The 14,004-nt window shown below is 45.6% G+C and overlaps 1 protein-coding gene across 3 annotated transcripts in view; it reads right to left on the reverse strand.

The window, feature by feature from the left end:
- Git (ARF GTPase-activating protein GIT1) overlaps window positions 1-14,004 on the reverse strand; it is a 267,395-nt gene that overhangs the window by 217,443 nt on the left and 35,948 nt on the right. For all 3 annotated transcript variants that reach the window (XM_084580679.1, XM_084580677.1, XM_084580678.1), the window contains exons 5-6: window positions 12,933-13,019; window positions 3,927-4,060 (exon numbers count right to left, since the gene is read on the reverse strand). In XM_084580679.1, coding sequence (XP_084436805.1) covers window positions 3,927-4,060; window positions 12,933-13,019 — 221 coding nt within the window. The remainder of the gene's footprint in view (window positions 1-3,926; window positions 4,061-12,932; window positions 13,020-14,004) is intronic.

Genomic DNA, 14,004 nt, shown 5'->3' on the forward strand with positions numbered 1-14,004 from the left:
CTTCTTTTGCATCTGCTTAGCTATCAGAGATGGCCTCACGCTGCACTCATAGGCCCACAGGGATTGGATCGCTTTTTGCTGTTAAACTCGCGTAGCGCCGCAGCACGTCTATTTCGTCAAGCACTTCGCGGTTACTTGGGTCGGTCTTCGCAGTCTTCGGCATCAGTGTCGCTACCTGTGTCCTCCTGGGAAGGACCTCGGCAGTTACCCAGGCAGTGGCAAAGCGAAGGAGAGTCGGAATCGGCAAACCAAGCAGCGCACAAACAACACCTGCAGAAGCGGAGGCCACGCGAGAGCCGTGCGAGAAAGAGATAATGACAGGCGGGCGTGCATGCTGACGCATCAGCCTTCCCAGGCACGGGGAAGAGTTTCTTTGGATCGCAGCAAAGGAGTGAGCAGAAAGGGGGGGGGAATACGGAGCCGCCGCTATCCTCCATTTGTGACGAAGCAAAAAAACAGAGGGTGAGATAAGATAAAAAGCAGGAGGCGGGGGCGCGGATACTCTAGCTGCTTATATCGCTTAACTTGCTTGTAGGGAGCGAATGCCGCGCACCCTGGGAGGCCCGTCCGTGTGAGTTACCCAAGTCTCGTGCACTGGCAATGCTTTCCCTTCGGTCGTCGTCTCCACTGTGAGATTTTTGTCCTTCCGGATAAAATATATTTCTCTGAAGATTTCGTTGTAATGAAATTACAGAAACATTTACTTCGCTATATTGAAGTAAGATATACATGGTTTCCAATGGGCATTATGTGATGTATTCCTTGTAACCTCTTTATATCGAGGATTTCGTAATACTGAAGTTCATTATACCGAGGTTTAACTGTAACAGAGTAAACTACACAGTCATCGGCAATCTTGCGGAGAACCATTGATGAGCTATGAATACTCTGGACGTCAGCTAAGGAGCGCCTAAACTTTGAGAAGCTCACTTGGTGGGGGCCCACTCAAAACTCTTTAACATAAAAAAAAAAATAAAAGGTGTGATGCATTTCTTTTTGTTTATCTCTTTCCTGGCATGGTATGCGCCTACGCTAGTCTGGATGTATATAAATCTTGTGTGCGTCGCTAAATAAGCAATTATGAGTCAGCGCTGTGTTCGTCCCTAGTCTTCCTCCTCCTTCTTTTCTTTGGTCGCGTGCCTTTGCGCTGAGAAATATGTCCTTAAATCTTTAACAAGACCACCACCAACCAGGTGAATGGAACTAAAATTTTACACCCACGACTCTCTTCAGCAAGATGGCACTACACAGGATGCTGCGCCGCAGTGCCTTTTATCGGTGTTGTTTAGGACATATTCCCGACAATGGCACAAATGTACATTCATGCCGATAGCAGCCAGTTGAGGTTAGTTTGTTGCTGTCCAAAATCAATTACCTATCTGCCTTTAACGATGAGTGGTTCCTAACAACCTGTGTCATTGACCACAAGTCTGAGGCATGCCATTTTTCTCTCTCCACAAGACGAATCGTGAGGAAATGCCTGATGACTTCCGATGCAGGCGAGGACACTTCTCCATGAAAATCTGCTTCTTGGTTTTACATTTACTCGGTGCTATCCCTAGTTTTGTAGGGATGGGAAAATAATGAGACTGGCGGTAGGGAAATGCAGTCAGACGTTTCACCAGTGACGAAGGATGAAGTTAAGAAAGCATTAGAAACTATGGAAAGGGGAACAACAGCTGGAGAGGATCAGGTAACTATAGATTTCTTGAAGCACAGGGCACAATATACGCTTTTACAAATATCCTGCCATAGTAAAAGAATCATAGGATTAACTTATGGGGGTTATTCTCGCAATAATGCGCCACGAGGGGGCTAGACGCTACAGTCGCCTTCTAGCCCAGACGTGCCAGCCCTAGCAGACAAAGCTGTGACCCCCAACCCGCGGTGCGAGAAATCGCCACTGCAGCGGGTTCGGGCCAGAAGGGACAAACACGAGTTGCGCACTCGAACGAGCTTTAATCTGTCCAAGTAATTGTACACGGCAAATCAACAGCAGAAAAATACAAACGCTGTGTAGCGAGCGATTGCCGCGTACGGGGATGAAATAAAAACCACCTAATGGGGAAGCGCGCCAAGGAGGTGAGAGGAAGAGTCTTCTCACCTGACACAGCTTCGCGCTCACATCCCGTTGCGGTAAGTGCCTACGGTAAGTGGGCGATTCTCGGTGACGGCAGTGATCTCCTCGGCGGAAATCATGAACCGCGCGCGTGCGCGCCCAATCGCCCAAGAACCTAGAGTCCTGTGCAGCAGACGCGCTCCTCAACACGGAATGGGAGAGGAGGTCTCCTGGTTACGCCGGCAGGCAAGAGGGAAGCCCGCGACAGCGTCGCCGCAGGGCCCGGGAGGCGGCGGGGGGTGGCCAGCGTGCCCTCTCCCCTCCGCCAACCTCTCTACCAGCGCGCGTAACCACTCGTGTTAATTACACGCGGGTAGGAAGGGGATTGTGAATCCGCACAAACTCTGGCGATGCATTATTCGCAGAGCTAGTACGAGCAGATCAGATGAGCCAAAATGCACCAGTGGTAGCTAGCTTGAGCAGACACTTGTATCACGGCTATCACTCTTACCAGCAATTTGCTGCTGGTCAGCGATCCTCACGAGGGCTTCATACTTGATATTCGACTCAGTATTGCAGACGTCAACAAATTTTAGCAAGCTTTATTTCGGACATCGGCGCTAACGATCCGCCGTGTCGTTCATGTACAGTATGCGGGAAGAGGGGCCACAGCAGCGGTGTTTATGGCGATCGAGGAGTGCTGCCATCGTGAGGTACTTGACCGACTGAGGAGCTCGCACAGCCCACGAGCAGATGACTTTCGCAGCTACCGGAAGTGCGTCGATGACGTCATGGCTGCAGTGGCCGCAGCGAATGGCAGCTTCTAGCAAGCCTTGCCAGTCAACTCAATCGTGACGTCACGGTTTAAGGAAATAGTTTCATGCGACACCACCAAGCGACAATCTCTCTGCCCGCGAATTTCAAAAAACGCTGTTTTAAAAAATTAATAATAAATCGCTGGCTTTGTTCCAAGGCGTTATCCTTATCCTTCATCCTATTCCTAACCTTAACATTGTGAAGGTCAGGAGTTAAGTTAGCAATAAGTTAGCAAGGGAAATTTATGAAGCATATGCAATCTGTGACTCGGGAGACCAATGTGTCAGTATGCCTTCAGTGGTTTTGTAGAAGGAATAAGAATTTCTGCTCAAACCGGCAGGATGTTAAAGACAAGGAAGAAGTTGGCTGCAGACGTGAAGGGAGAAGATGTGCGGGTTCTTGTCAATATAGTTGTCAGTGCAGAGTTGTCCTTGTGTTTGTGTGTGCTTCTTATGTTTTGTGTTGTTATCTGCTCTACTGCCTTCTTCCAAGAGATGTGTAACCAACTAGCTCAACGTTGGACTTAATTAACATGAGGGGTATAGAGGAGGACAGGTTGACACAACATCATGTCGTCCTCTTCTCCTGTGTTTATGCTGTTAACATATAATGGATCACCAACATGCCAAATCTGCTGTTCAGGTTGTTGCTAAGTTAACTATAATAATTGTGACCACAGCGTGGTGCTACCATTTATGACTCTGTTGGCCAATCTGAGATATGAATTCCTGCCTAAACCACAAGTTCCACCGTTGTCATTGCCACGTATGTTGTGAGATCAGAATATGCCAACATTTCTATAGCCATTTCTGGTAGCAGGCTATCCCTTTAAAGTTCACACTGGCTTGGTTTGGTTTATGGGGTTTGACGTTACGACGCCACATACGCTCTGGATGCCACATACGCTCTGACCATATCATAAAAACCAGCCTCCCCTCCTATTGGTCGTGAGAAATGGCTTGCGACACTTTCTTGTGAGCGTAATGCAGCCCCTGGGGCTCTTTAACATGCACCGACATTGCAGCAGTTGTAGAGAGAAAAACAAGCAGACCTGGCGCAGTCAGCAGGTGTAAGCCCCCGGGAGGAGTCCCTGGCTGTGGGGTCAGCCCCGTACACGAGCAGCAGCTCCACCTGGCAGGCCTGGCCACTGCGGGCAGCAACGTGCAGGGCTGTGCTGCCCTTGTCCTGCACCAAGCACCTCCCGTTATCCAGCTCATGTGTAATCACTAGGAGTATTTAACAGAAAAAAAATTGAAAAGCACCGGCAACACACACGAGAAGCTTGCACGTCGAAAACAAGTTAATATCATTCCCTAGGAGGTCAAGTCAGCTGCACAGCTCTCAGCCATCACGTGAATAATAACTGCTGCTCCCCTTTTCCTCCAGAGAGTTACAGAAAGGCATAACCTGCAAAACTTTTAAGGTGCCTCTCTCCTTTCACTTGCTGCTCCAGTGACACACCTGTGCTGCTGTGAAAAACCTCCAGTTTCAGCTCAATGAGAACAGGAGCTCTTGTTGTCTACACAATGCCTCTCTGAACCTTCCCTGCCCTTTCCACCAGCACCTAATTACAGAGAGGCAATCAACAGAGAAAACAGCTGAAATGCTCTTAGATGTGGCGACCCTGTGAGGTTCAAAATAAGGCTACCCTCGAGGGACACCACCATGCTCTGGAAAGGGGCTCAATATCGAATTTGCTTTGCCTGCATAGGTGCACTTGATGTCCCATGTGGGGACCCTGAGGGAAAGAGGCAAACCGAGCAGTGTGGCCGGTGAACAAGCACCCTTCCTCTAGCGGCATCATTTTCTCTTCATCCATGTAATACGAGGGGGGCACCTCGCGTGACTGTTCCCTGACATCTTCAGCGACACCTGGGAATGAACCTAGCAGCTCTTTCCAGTAGCCTTTCTGCTTGCTTTGCCCAACTGCATACCTTTTCACTTCACTCAGAGAACTCTTCCCTCTGCTCAGCCCCATATGGCAGCACCCTTCGTGCACTGCGCTGTGTACAAACATTTGGTTTAAAAGAACTTTTAGACGGGCTAGATGGTTTTCAGCTTCAGACGGCATCCTTAGCGCAAAAAAAAAAAAAACACACGCACACGAGAGAAAAGCACACGCACACGAGAGTCCCTTGTCCCGCCTTTTCTCTCGTGTGCGTGTGTTTTTTTTTTGCGCTAAGGATGCCGTCTGAAGATGTACAAACATTACCCTCAACAACTGTCACCAACTCATATTTCACTGAAAACTGTGGGAATGAATGAAAAAAAGTTAGGATGGTGGGGGACACATCTGGACAGTGACAGAGTCTTTCTCACCTTTGTGGTGGAGAGACTCTGCTCAGCAGCCATAATGGAACCTCTGGATGGATCCTCAGTGGTTGCATTCAGTTTCTTAGAAGCTCATTTTGTGCTTGAATTATTCTGAATGTTTGGCAACCACCCTGCACTCTCCACGAAGTTACCATGCCAGCTTCAGTCTGGAAACAAAGACTGGTTTTCTGCTCATATCTTGTGCGAAAAAACAAATTTTATGCCTCCTTAATCGAGCCTATTTGGGGACCCCTTGTGTGTAGGGCTTCACACAGTTGGCAAATGGCCATCAATGCTGCCAGAACATCTTTCCTCTGTCCCCATCAAAACCACCGAGCAGAAAAAAAATTATATAAAATTATCTTGGATGCAGATTTGCAGAAAATAAACGCATTTCCTCTCTAGCCAATCAGCAGAGAAAAACAACATGCATGTCCCCTGCTGTTTCAATGCTTAGAGAAATTTTCTTTCTGAAAACGCACATCCTGCAATTTGTCACAGCAGTGCAAACAGGAAAAAAGATGCAGAAGAGCAGTGAACTTTATTTATATGCACAGGAGGCCACCATGGGAATAATCAGGGCGTTTTCTAGGGCATCAAAAGAGAGGCATCACTGCTAAAAACCCCACTAGAGAGTAAATTCCATGATGTACGGCACAAATTATAAGTGGAAAAAAGGATGGAAAAATAGCACTGAGGGCGCGATTATGGGAATTTCAATTTCAAGAATTTTCGCGCCAAGATATACACAGATATACAAGGTACATTAGCACAAAGAATGACAAAACTTATAGCCAATTAGACGAGTTAGGAAAAACGATCAAATCAAAGATAAAACACGCTAAGGATGCCTTCAATGCCTCTCTAAGTATCAAACTGAAACGTAATCCAAAAGAAATGTGGAAATATGTAAAATCGACTGGCAAAGAAGAAAGCTCCATTCCACCGATATCGACTCATGAAGGTCAAACCTCTGAAGATGCAGAAAAAGCTAATCACTTGAATAAATACTTTAGATCCATGTTTTCTGCACCTACTGATTATATCACAGCCGGGTCAATTCCCTATTGCCCGGATAGAATGCCAGGCGTAATTATTTCTTATGAAGGTGTCCCGAAACTACTGCAGGAATTAAAAGCTAACTCAGCCACTGGTCCCGACAACATTCCATGTCATGTGCTCAAAATGTGTGCCCCCATTATAGCCAAATTTCTTGTTGTCCTGTTTAGTGTGTCATTATCTTCAAGTGCTCTACCTGATGAATGGAAGATAGCGAACATTGTGCCAGTACACAAAAATGGTCCTCGATGCCAAGTTGAAAACTACAGGCCAATATCACTAACCAGTGTGTGTTGCAAGTCTTTAAAGCACATTCTTTACTCTTCTATATTTCATCATTTGGAGGACCAGCAATTTTTTGTCAATTTTCAACATAGCTTCAGAGCTGGATTGTCATGTGTGACCCAACTTGTGGAATTTTCACATGACATTTTTTCTCTTCTGATTGTGGTAAACAGGTTGACTACGTACTGCTGTACTTTCAGAAGGTTTTTGACAAGGTGTTCCACTTTTTGCTGCTGTTTAAGCTTTCTTGCCTAGGTTTGCCTTACAACATATTACACTGGGTAAAAGACTACCTTCACGACCGCAGTCAAAAAGTAGTCGTTAACGGCGCTGAGTCATGATATGTTTCGGTTACATCTGGCGTACCGCAGGGATCTGTGCTAGGACCGCTTCTTTTTAAAATTTTTATAAGTGATATCGGTCTGGGTATAACTTCTAAAATTAGACTATATGCAGATGATTGCGTATTGTATAGAAATATAGAAAATAGGGAAGATACAAACGATCTACAAACAGACCTCAACCGGATCATAGCATGGTGCTGTAAATGAAATATGACTCTAAATCCCAAAAAATGCTGCCATATTCGTTTTAGCCGAAAAAAGGTAAATATCTTGAGTAGTTACTTTTTAAATAGTCATCAAATAGCCACATATCAAGATGTTAAGTACCTGGGCGTTTATTTTTCTCATAATTTAACCTGGAACAAGCATGTTGATTACATAGCAATGAAGGCTGGTCGCGTCTCAACTTCATTAAAAGAAATTTTTGTAACGTACCAAGTGACGTGAAAGAAGTTCTATACAGTCGAACCCGGATATATCGAACCCGGATATATCGAATTTTGGTTATATCGAACTCACGGAATATCCCCTTGAAAATCCCATGTAAAAGTACAGGAAAGCCGCGTCATATATCGAACTCAATTTCACCGGTTGTTCGATATATCGAACTCCGCACCACGCACTGGAAAGAGTGCCTTCCCCAAAGGCGATCGCATCACCCTCGGCCGTTTGCCGCGTGACGTTTTCAAGCCACGCGCGGAAATAATGAGAGGGGACAGTTCGGCTAGGGCAGCGCCGCGCCCATATCGAACTATTTCGCGATCCCCTTCAAGTTCGATATATCCGGGTTCGACTGTATATCTCAAACGTGCGCTCAATTTTAGAACATGCAACGGTAGTGTGGGATCCAGCTACTAAAATCCTTATCAAGAAACTTGAAGCGATACAGAATCATGCAGCACATTTCATTTTACACATTTATCATCGTCACAGCAGTGCCAGTGCGTTAAAGAAGCATTTAGGATGGGATTTCCTTCAGCTCCGTCGCACCTCCTTCAGATTAGTCTTCTTAAACGACATCATGAACAAAAATTGGCATTGACCGTGATGCTTACCTTGCACCCCCCCCATACATTTCCCATAGACGAGACCATATCCGTAAAACACGCGAAATTGCCTGTCGGACATCTGTATTTAAATCAATTTTTTTTTCCCACGTACAATAAGTGAATAAGTACGTACAATAAGTACGTACAATGCAATAGTTTCATTAGATGACAACAGGTTTCTAGCCGCATTTAAAACATATTTATGGGGACTAACTGATGCATCACTGTGCCATGCACCATAAACTATTGACTGCTCTTCTTATCAACAAAGAGCTTTTGCATGCTACTTTTCCGCTATATATGTATTTTACCTCTTGTGTGACTTGCACAGCATTTCCCAAGTGTGTTTTACTGTTCTTGGCTGAATTGTTGCTGTTGGTTTTTTTGTTGTTTTCTTTATGAATGTACTGTACATCTATTTCCAGTGCTTTTGCCTCTCCCTTTGCGTACCCCCGTACTCTAATGCCCAGTGAGGCGATTTGTACGTACTGAAATAAATAAATAGTATCTGTGTATATCGTAGCGCGTAAATTCTTGAAATGGTAAACCAACTAGCCCCCATTGCTGCTTTGCTTAATTATGGGAAGTTAAGAAACAGTAAAACGATTAGTGGTACGAGAGAGGAGCGCCAACAATTAACACGACTGGAATGATAAAATCCAGGTGAAGTTGAATAATATCAGCGAGGAGGGTGATTTCTTTTTCAGATAGCGAGATGGAAGGAGTGCTGATGCAGCCTTCCTTAAGCCCTGAGAAGTGGGTGGCTTCAACATAGCTTGTGTTGCGGTGTCGCTCTAGGTCGTTAAGGTGCCACCATGCCGCATTTGCAGTCAGTATCTGGCTAGTCAGGCCTTGGTAATTGACAAACCTAACAACCTGGCACTGCCCGTAAAAAAATTGTAAACACGTTGTTTCAGGTTATGACGTACACTACCCAAGAAAGCAAAGAAGACAAAGCACGATGTGAGCTCGTGAGGCAGAAAAGAAGAATCGCTACCGCAGGCTGGGTTTTAAGCGATAGCTAGGAATTGAGGACTGAGGAGGTGACAGGTGATGATGAGTTAATCAAATCATTGTAATTATTGAATGATTAAAGAAATAAAAAATTAAAAAATTAAAAAAAGGAGGGTTCGAAGGTGTTAAAATACTCAGAATGAAAAGCCAATGCTTGATGATGCTAATTAAGAAAATTTGAACTGTGTAATTTATCAATTATATATTGAAAAAATAACAAGATACATTCAAAGGTGTCAAACTGCTTAGAATGGAAAGTCAATGTTTGCTAATGCTATGTTTGTAAAAAATAAATAAATAAATCAAAATAAAACATATTGTCCGTGTTTATGATATGTTATCATGTCACACCCTTAATGGCAGAGCCTGAGTGTCCTATAGCTAGTGATTTCAACTAGGCGGGCCCCCAAGATTAAAGAAATGATTAATATGCACTAATTGTTTATATTTTGTTCATTGTGCTGAATTCCTAAATACAGTCGCCGACTGATTTTCCGGACTCCACTCTGAAAATTCAGACATACTCGATTATTCGGACTGCTTCGCGCACCGTCACCCTTCCCATAGGCCGTAATGCATAACAAATACCGAAATTTCGGACACTTTGCAACCTCTCATTTGATTTTTTGGACCCTACTCGAGCCAACTCGATCGACAGCAGCTACCTACACCAACGCTAACTGAAGCATGAAGCGCCATTTCTGTTTTGTAATGAGCCTCCTTACCGCCCCACGAGGTGGCGGTAGGGGCGGAGTCCGCTCACCATCATCGTTTTTGTGTGTTCCGGCACAATGGCTAGCTTCGGTCTCGCCCATCCAAATCCAGGTCAAATCCAGTAGCCGCTGGCCGGTCGTCTCTTCTTTCTGTTTTGTGACGGTGTGCGGTGCAGTTATAGTGTGCAGTGTTCATTCTACTTGTGTTGCTTGTGTGTTGTGTATGCCTAGCAGTGAGACCAACGAAGCACACAGGAATGACGCCAACATCGGGGCAGTAAGTGTCAGGGAATTCAGCTAAGAAGCGCGGCAAATACAATGGCGAAGAAGATCGCCGTGATCCATCAATTGCAGAATGGCCGCTAGCAGAGCGAAGTTGCCCGGGAGTTCGGCATCTCGAAGCAGACTGTGTTGGACTATATGAAAAACAAAATGAAGATTTTGAAGGAATCATTGAAGTCTTCTTCCCCCCAGTGCTGGAAAGAAAAGATTTCAGAGAGGGCAGCCATCCGAAGCTCGAAGAAGCGCTCCACATGTGGCTGTGTGCGACAGTTGCAAAGAGGATCCCAGTGTCGGGCGATCTTCTGAAACAAAAGGCAGAGGCCCTCACACTGCGAATGAACATCAAAGGCTTTAAGTTTAGCGATGGATGGCTTCGTAACTTTAAGAAGAGGTACGACCTCCCTTTCAAGAAGATGTGCGGCAAGAGTGGTGCCGTGGACCAGACTCTTGTAACAAATTACCGCTCCGACAGACTGGAGTCGCTGCTGAACTGATTTTCGCTTGATGATGTCTTCAATTGTGATGAAACAGGCCTTTTTATAAGATGTTACCCGAGAAAACACTGTCCATGTCTGATGACCCCTGCCACAGTGGAAGGCATAGCAAAGACCGGGTCACAGTGATGGTTGCCAGCAACATGTCGGGAAACGAAAAGCTCCCGATTCTTGTGATTGGGAAATCAAAGAGCCCGAGATGCTTCAAGGGAGTAAAAACATTGCCAGTGTGGTATGAAGCCAACTCGAAGGCTTGCATTATGCAGCATCTTTTCACTGCCTATGTACGCAAGCTGGACCGGAAATTCAAGGCCCAAAATCGCAAGGTGTTCCTCTTTGTGGACAATTGTGGTGCACATGGCCACACTGATGACCTGGAATCCATTTAGTTGGAATTCCTGCCACCAAACACGAGCGTCCTTCAACCCATGGACCAGAGTGTGATTAAAAATTTGAAGGTGCTATACAGAGCACGTTTGCTGAGCCGCATGGTTCTGTGCATTGACGCCGGAAAGCAGTATGCTGTAACTCTGCTGTCGGCGATCAGCATGCTTGCTGATGCCTGGAAGGCAGTGACTGCTGCCACACTCTGAAACTGCTTTTGGCATGCTGGATTTGTTGGGAGTTGGTGAAGCGGATGCCGCGGCCCAGGATCTTCTGTCCGACATGCTTCCCACAGATGGCGAACATGTGCAGCAAGACTTGCGCAGTGGCGGCAGGGTGATCCCAGACGCAGTCACCTTTGAGAACTTTTCAAATGCTGACAGTGCAGCACTCACATGCACGAAGCTGGACGATGACGAGATAATTCGTCAGGTGTCTGCTGTCCCGCCTGACGACGAATCTGAGTCAGAGGATGACGCACCACTTGTTCTGCTGCTGTCGCACGCGGACCTTGTGAATGTGGTGACGATGCTTGCAGCTGCCTACAGTGACAGCACGACCCTTTCCGAGATTCAAGCCGATCTGATTGCTCGCAAACGGAGGAGCGTCCAGCAGCGTATTCACGATTTTTTCCAGCCAATTGCGGGGCCTGAATAAGTGCATAGAAATAAAGATCTTTTTTTTTTTTTTTTTTGATTTTGTTTTTTTCGGACTCCTGTTTATTCAGATTTTTCAGCGGCCCCCGCGAGGTCCGAATAATCGGTCGGTGACTTAGGTGGAAGCAGAAAAGACAATCTGAATGCCCAATGCCCAATGAAGACTACAACTTGGAGCAACTCTATGATTTACACGATGATTGCAAGTTATTTTAATTGAGCGATGTTATCAGATATGGATTCATTGCTACTACATGGAAACATTCAATTGCAATTTTACTCAATCTGCATCCAGTCAACTGTGATTTGCACATCGCAGCAGCAATCAGAGGTAAGGAACACGTGTGTGCCCAACCGGCTTCATCGAGGTTGCTAGGCCATGCAGAGGTCAAATCGTGATACAAAAAGATGGTGGTAGGAATGATGGCCATGCAACACCCTCCAGACATGTCCAGTGGTATTACATCAACTTCCGCTCGCTTTCTTATCAGCGCAGGCCCCACACTTTCGGATGTCTTCAGTTTAATCGTGCCTGCTGCAATACTGGCCTATAAGTAAGCCAATGTTTATACCATTGCAAATACGCAAAAAGAAAAAAATACAGGGGCACTTTTGATATTTCCATAAATTGCTTGTGATAAGCACCACAAGTACTCTGAATCGCATTCACTATCCATGGGTTTTATTTGGAAGTCATAGTTTGCTTAAACCATCCATAAATGATTTTAACCAGGTATCTAGGTGACCTTGAGATTTTTCGAGGAAAGAAAAGTCAAAAGCCGAAAGAAAATATTCATCTACATATAACAAAAAATGGACCACTTATCCATATATAGAACAACTACATGAAATGCTAAAGTAATATAAGAAGCAAACACTTTTGAAGCCACTGCTCACGGTTTATAACAAATAATCCCAGAACTGAACTAGTTCTTTATTAACTTTATTAACAATCTATTCGATGTTGGTAGCTCAATCGAACTAAGGAAAAATGTGCTAAACAATCACATACAAGTCTAACAATATGACAAGGAATGCCATAAAACCGTTTCAATGTCTGAAACCTAAGTCCTAAATAGCCTGGAATTCATGAAGTGTCCACATTCACTCTAACCTGATGACTCATTCTGAAGCCCCCTTTTAGCCTCTCCCAGAAATTGTAGAGGGTCCAACATCGAGCCAAACATAAAACTATACCTCGTCCGGGTTTGAAATGTAGCCGCTCTGACATCTACATTCTTTGATGCTTTACCTTTAGCATCGTCATAGTTGTGGACAGGCTACGCAAGACACCGGTTTCCTTCCTGTTCTCATGCAACGAACACAGAGCAGATTCACTACATAAAGCTCTATATTCGGTGCTATGAGCTCAAATGAAAGTGAAACAAAACAAAGAGCAAAATGATCCATCAGTGCAACAGTGGATATATTCTAGGCATAGATTTCCACACTGTTGGTACTCACGGGGTGCAGGTGAGACGGCAGTGCCCCCTGGGCAAGCAGGCGCAGGCTGGTCTCCAGGTTGGCCGTTCGTACGCTCGCATGCAGTTGCTGCACCAAACACGCATACACACGTCAACCTCCTCCCCACAATCATCAGTGTGTGCCCAAAAATACTCTGATTGCCTGGCATCATACAAGAGCGAGGCACAAAAATACCTCAACCCAAGAATCGGGCTATGCAGAAAACCCTCTTAACGAGTGCCAATAACAGGATCACCTTTGAAGAAGTGAACATGTCCCTTTAAGAGGCAAAGTAATGGAACATAAAGCTCAGTAAGGTGAACAGGTTCACTGCCCTCTGTATATGTGGACGGTCGTGCTCAGCTGACAACAAAGGGAAAGTGATGGCCGCTTCCTTCCCTGCTGCTGCTTGCTCATTTCTTAGTCAGCGCCACGAAAAACACTGAGTAGGTTTCAAAACGGGCTGATAAATTTCTCGGCTTTCGTACTACAACCTAACCATAAAATGCTTAACTTAAAAGAGTACAGACACCAATTTTTGAAACGTCATAATTATTGAGTGCTTCCTTGGCTATACAGAGATGCTCCCCAAGCAATCCGAACCTCTGATGTTGCCGCAGATATTTCACTCGCCCAGCGCTTGATTTGGACGAAACCTAACAGAAATGCAGCTTTCTGCTGATGTATCGGAAGTTATCCACCATGGTTGCCTGTCTAACTCAACATGTAATCGTGCTTTTTGGCAGCATCGCTACCATGATAATGACGCTGCGAAGCTGTGCTATAAGGACCGGCTTCTTCGTCTGCCCAAAGCTAGCCTAGCACACCAAATGTTGCTCCATACAATCTTTGCGGGGGTATCGACGAGGTGAACCCGACAGTCAGCAAATCTGTGTAACCGTTTTGGTGTTCCTCCAGCATCCATTGCTGGTGCTGCCGTGGATCCCTCGAGCGCTATTTGTGCGAAAATTCGAGAATGAGTGCGAAAGGCGGAGACGGCGGAATGGCGTACAGGAGCTAAGGCAAAGCCTACCCTGGACCTGTGCAGGGCCAGCAAGGAGGTCAGCTGCCG

The sequence above is a fragment of the Amblyomma maculatum genome, chromosome 10 (assembly GCF_055883805.1).
Source record: "Amblyomma maculatum isolate TAMU_Amacu chromosome 10, ASM5588380v1, whole genome shotgun sequence".
Classification (NCBI taxonomy): Eukaryota; Metazoa; Arthropoda; class Arachnida; order Ixodida; family Ixodidae; genus Amblyomma; species Amblyomma maculatum.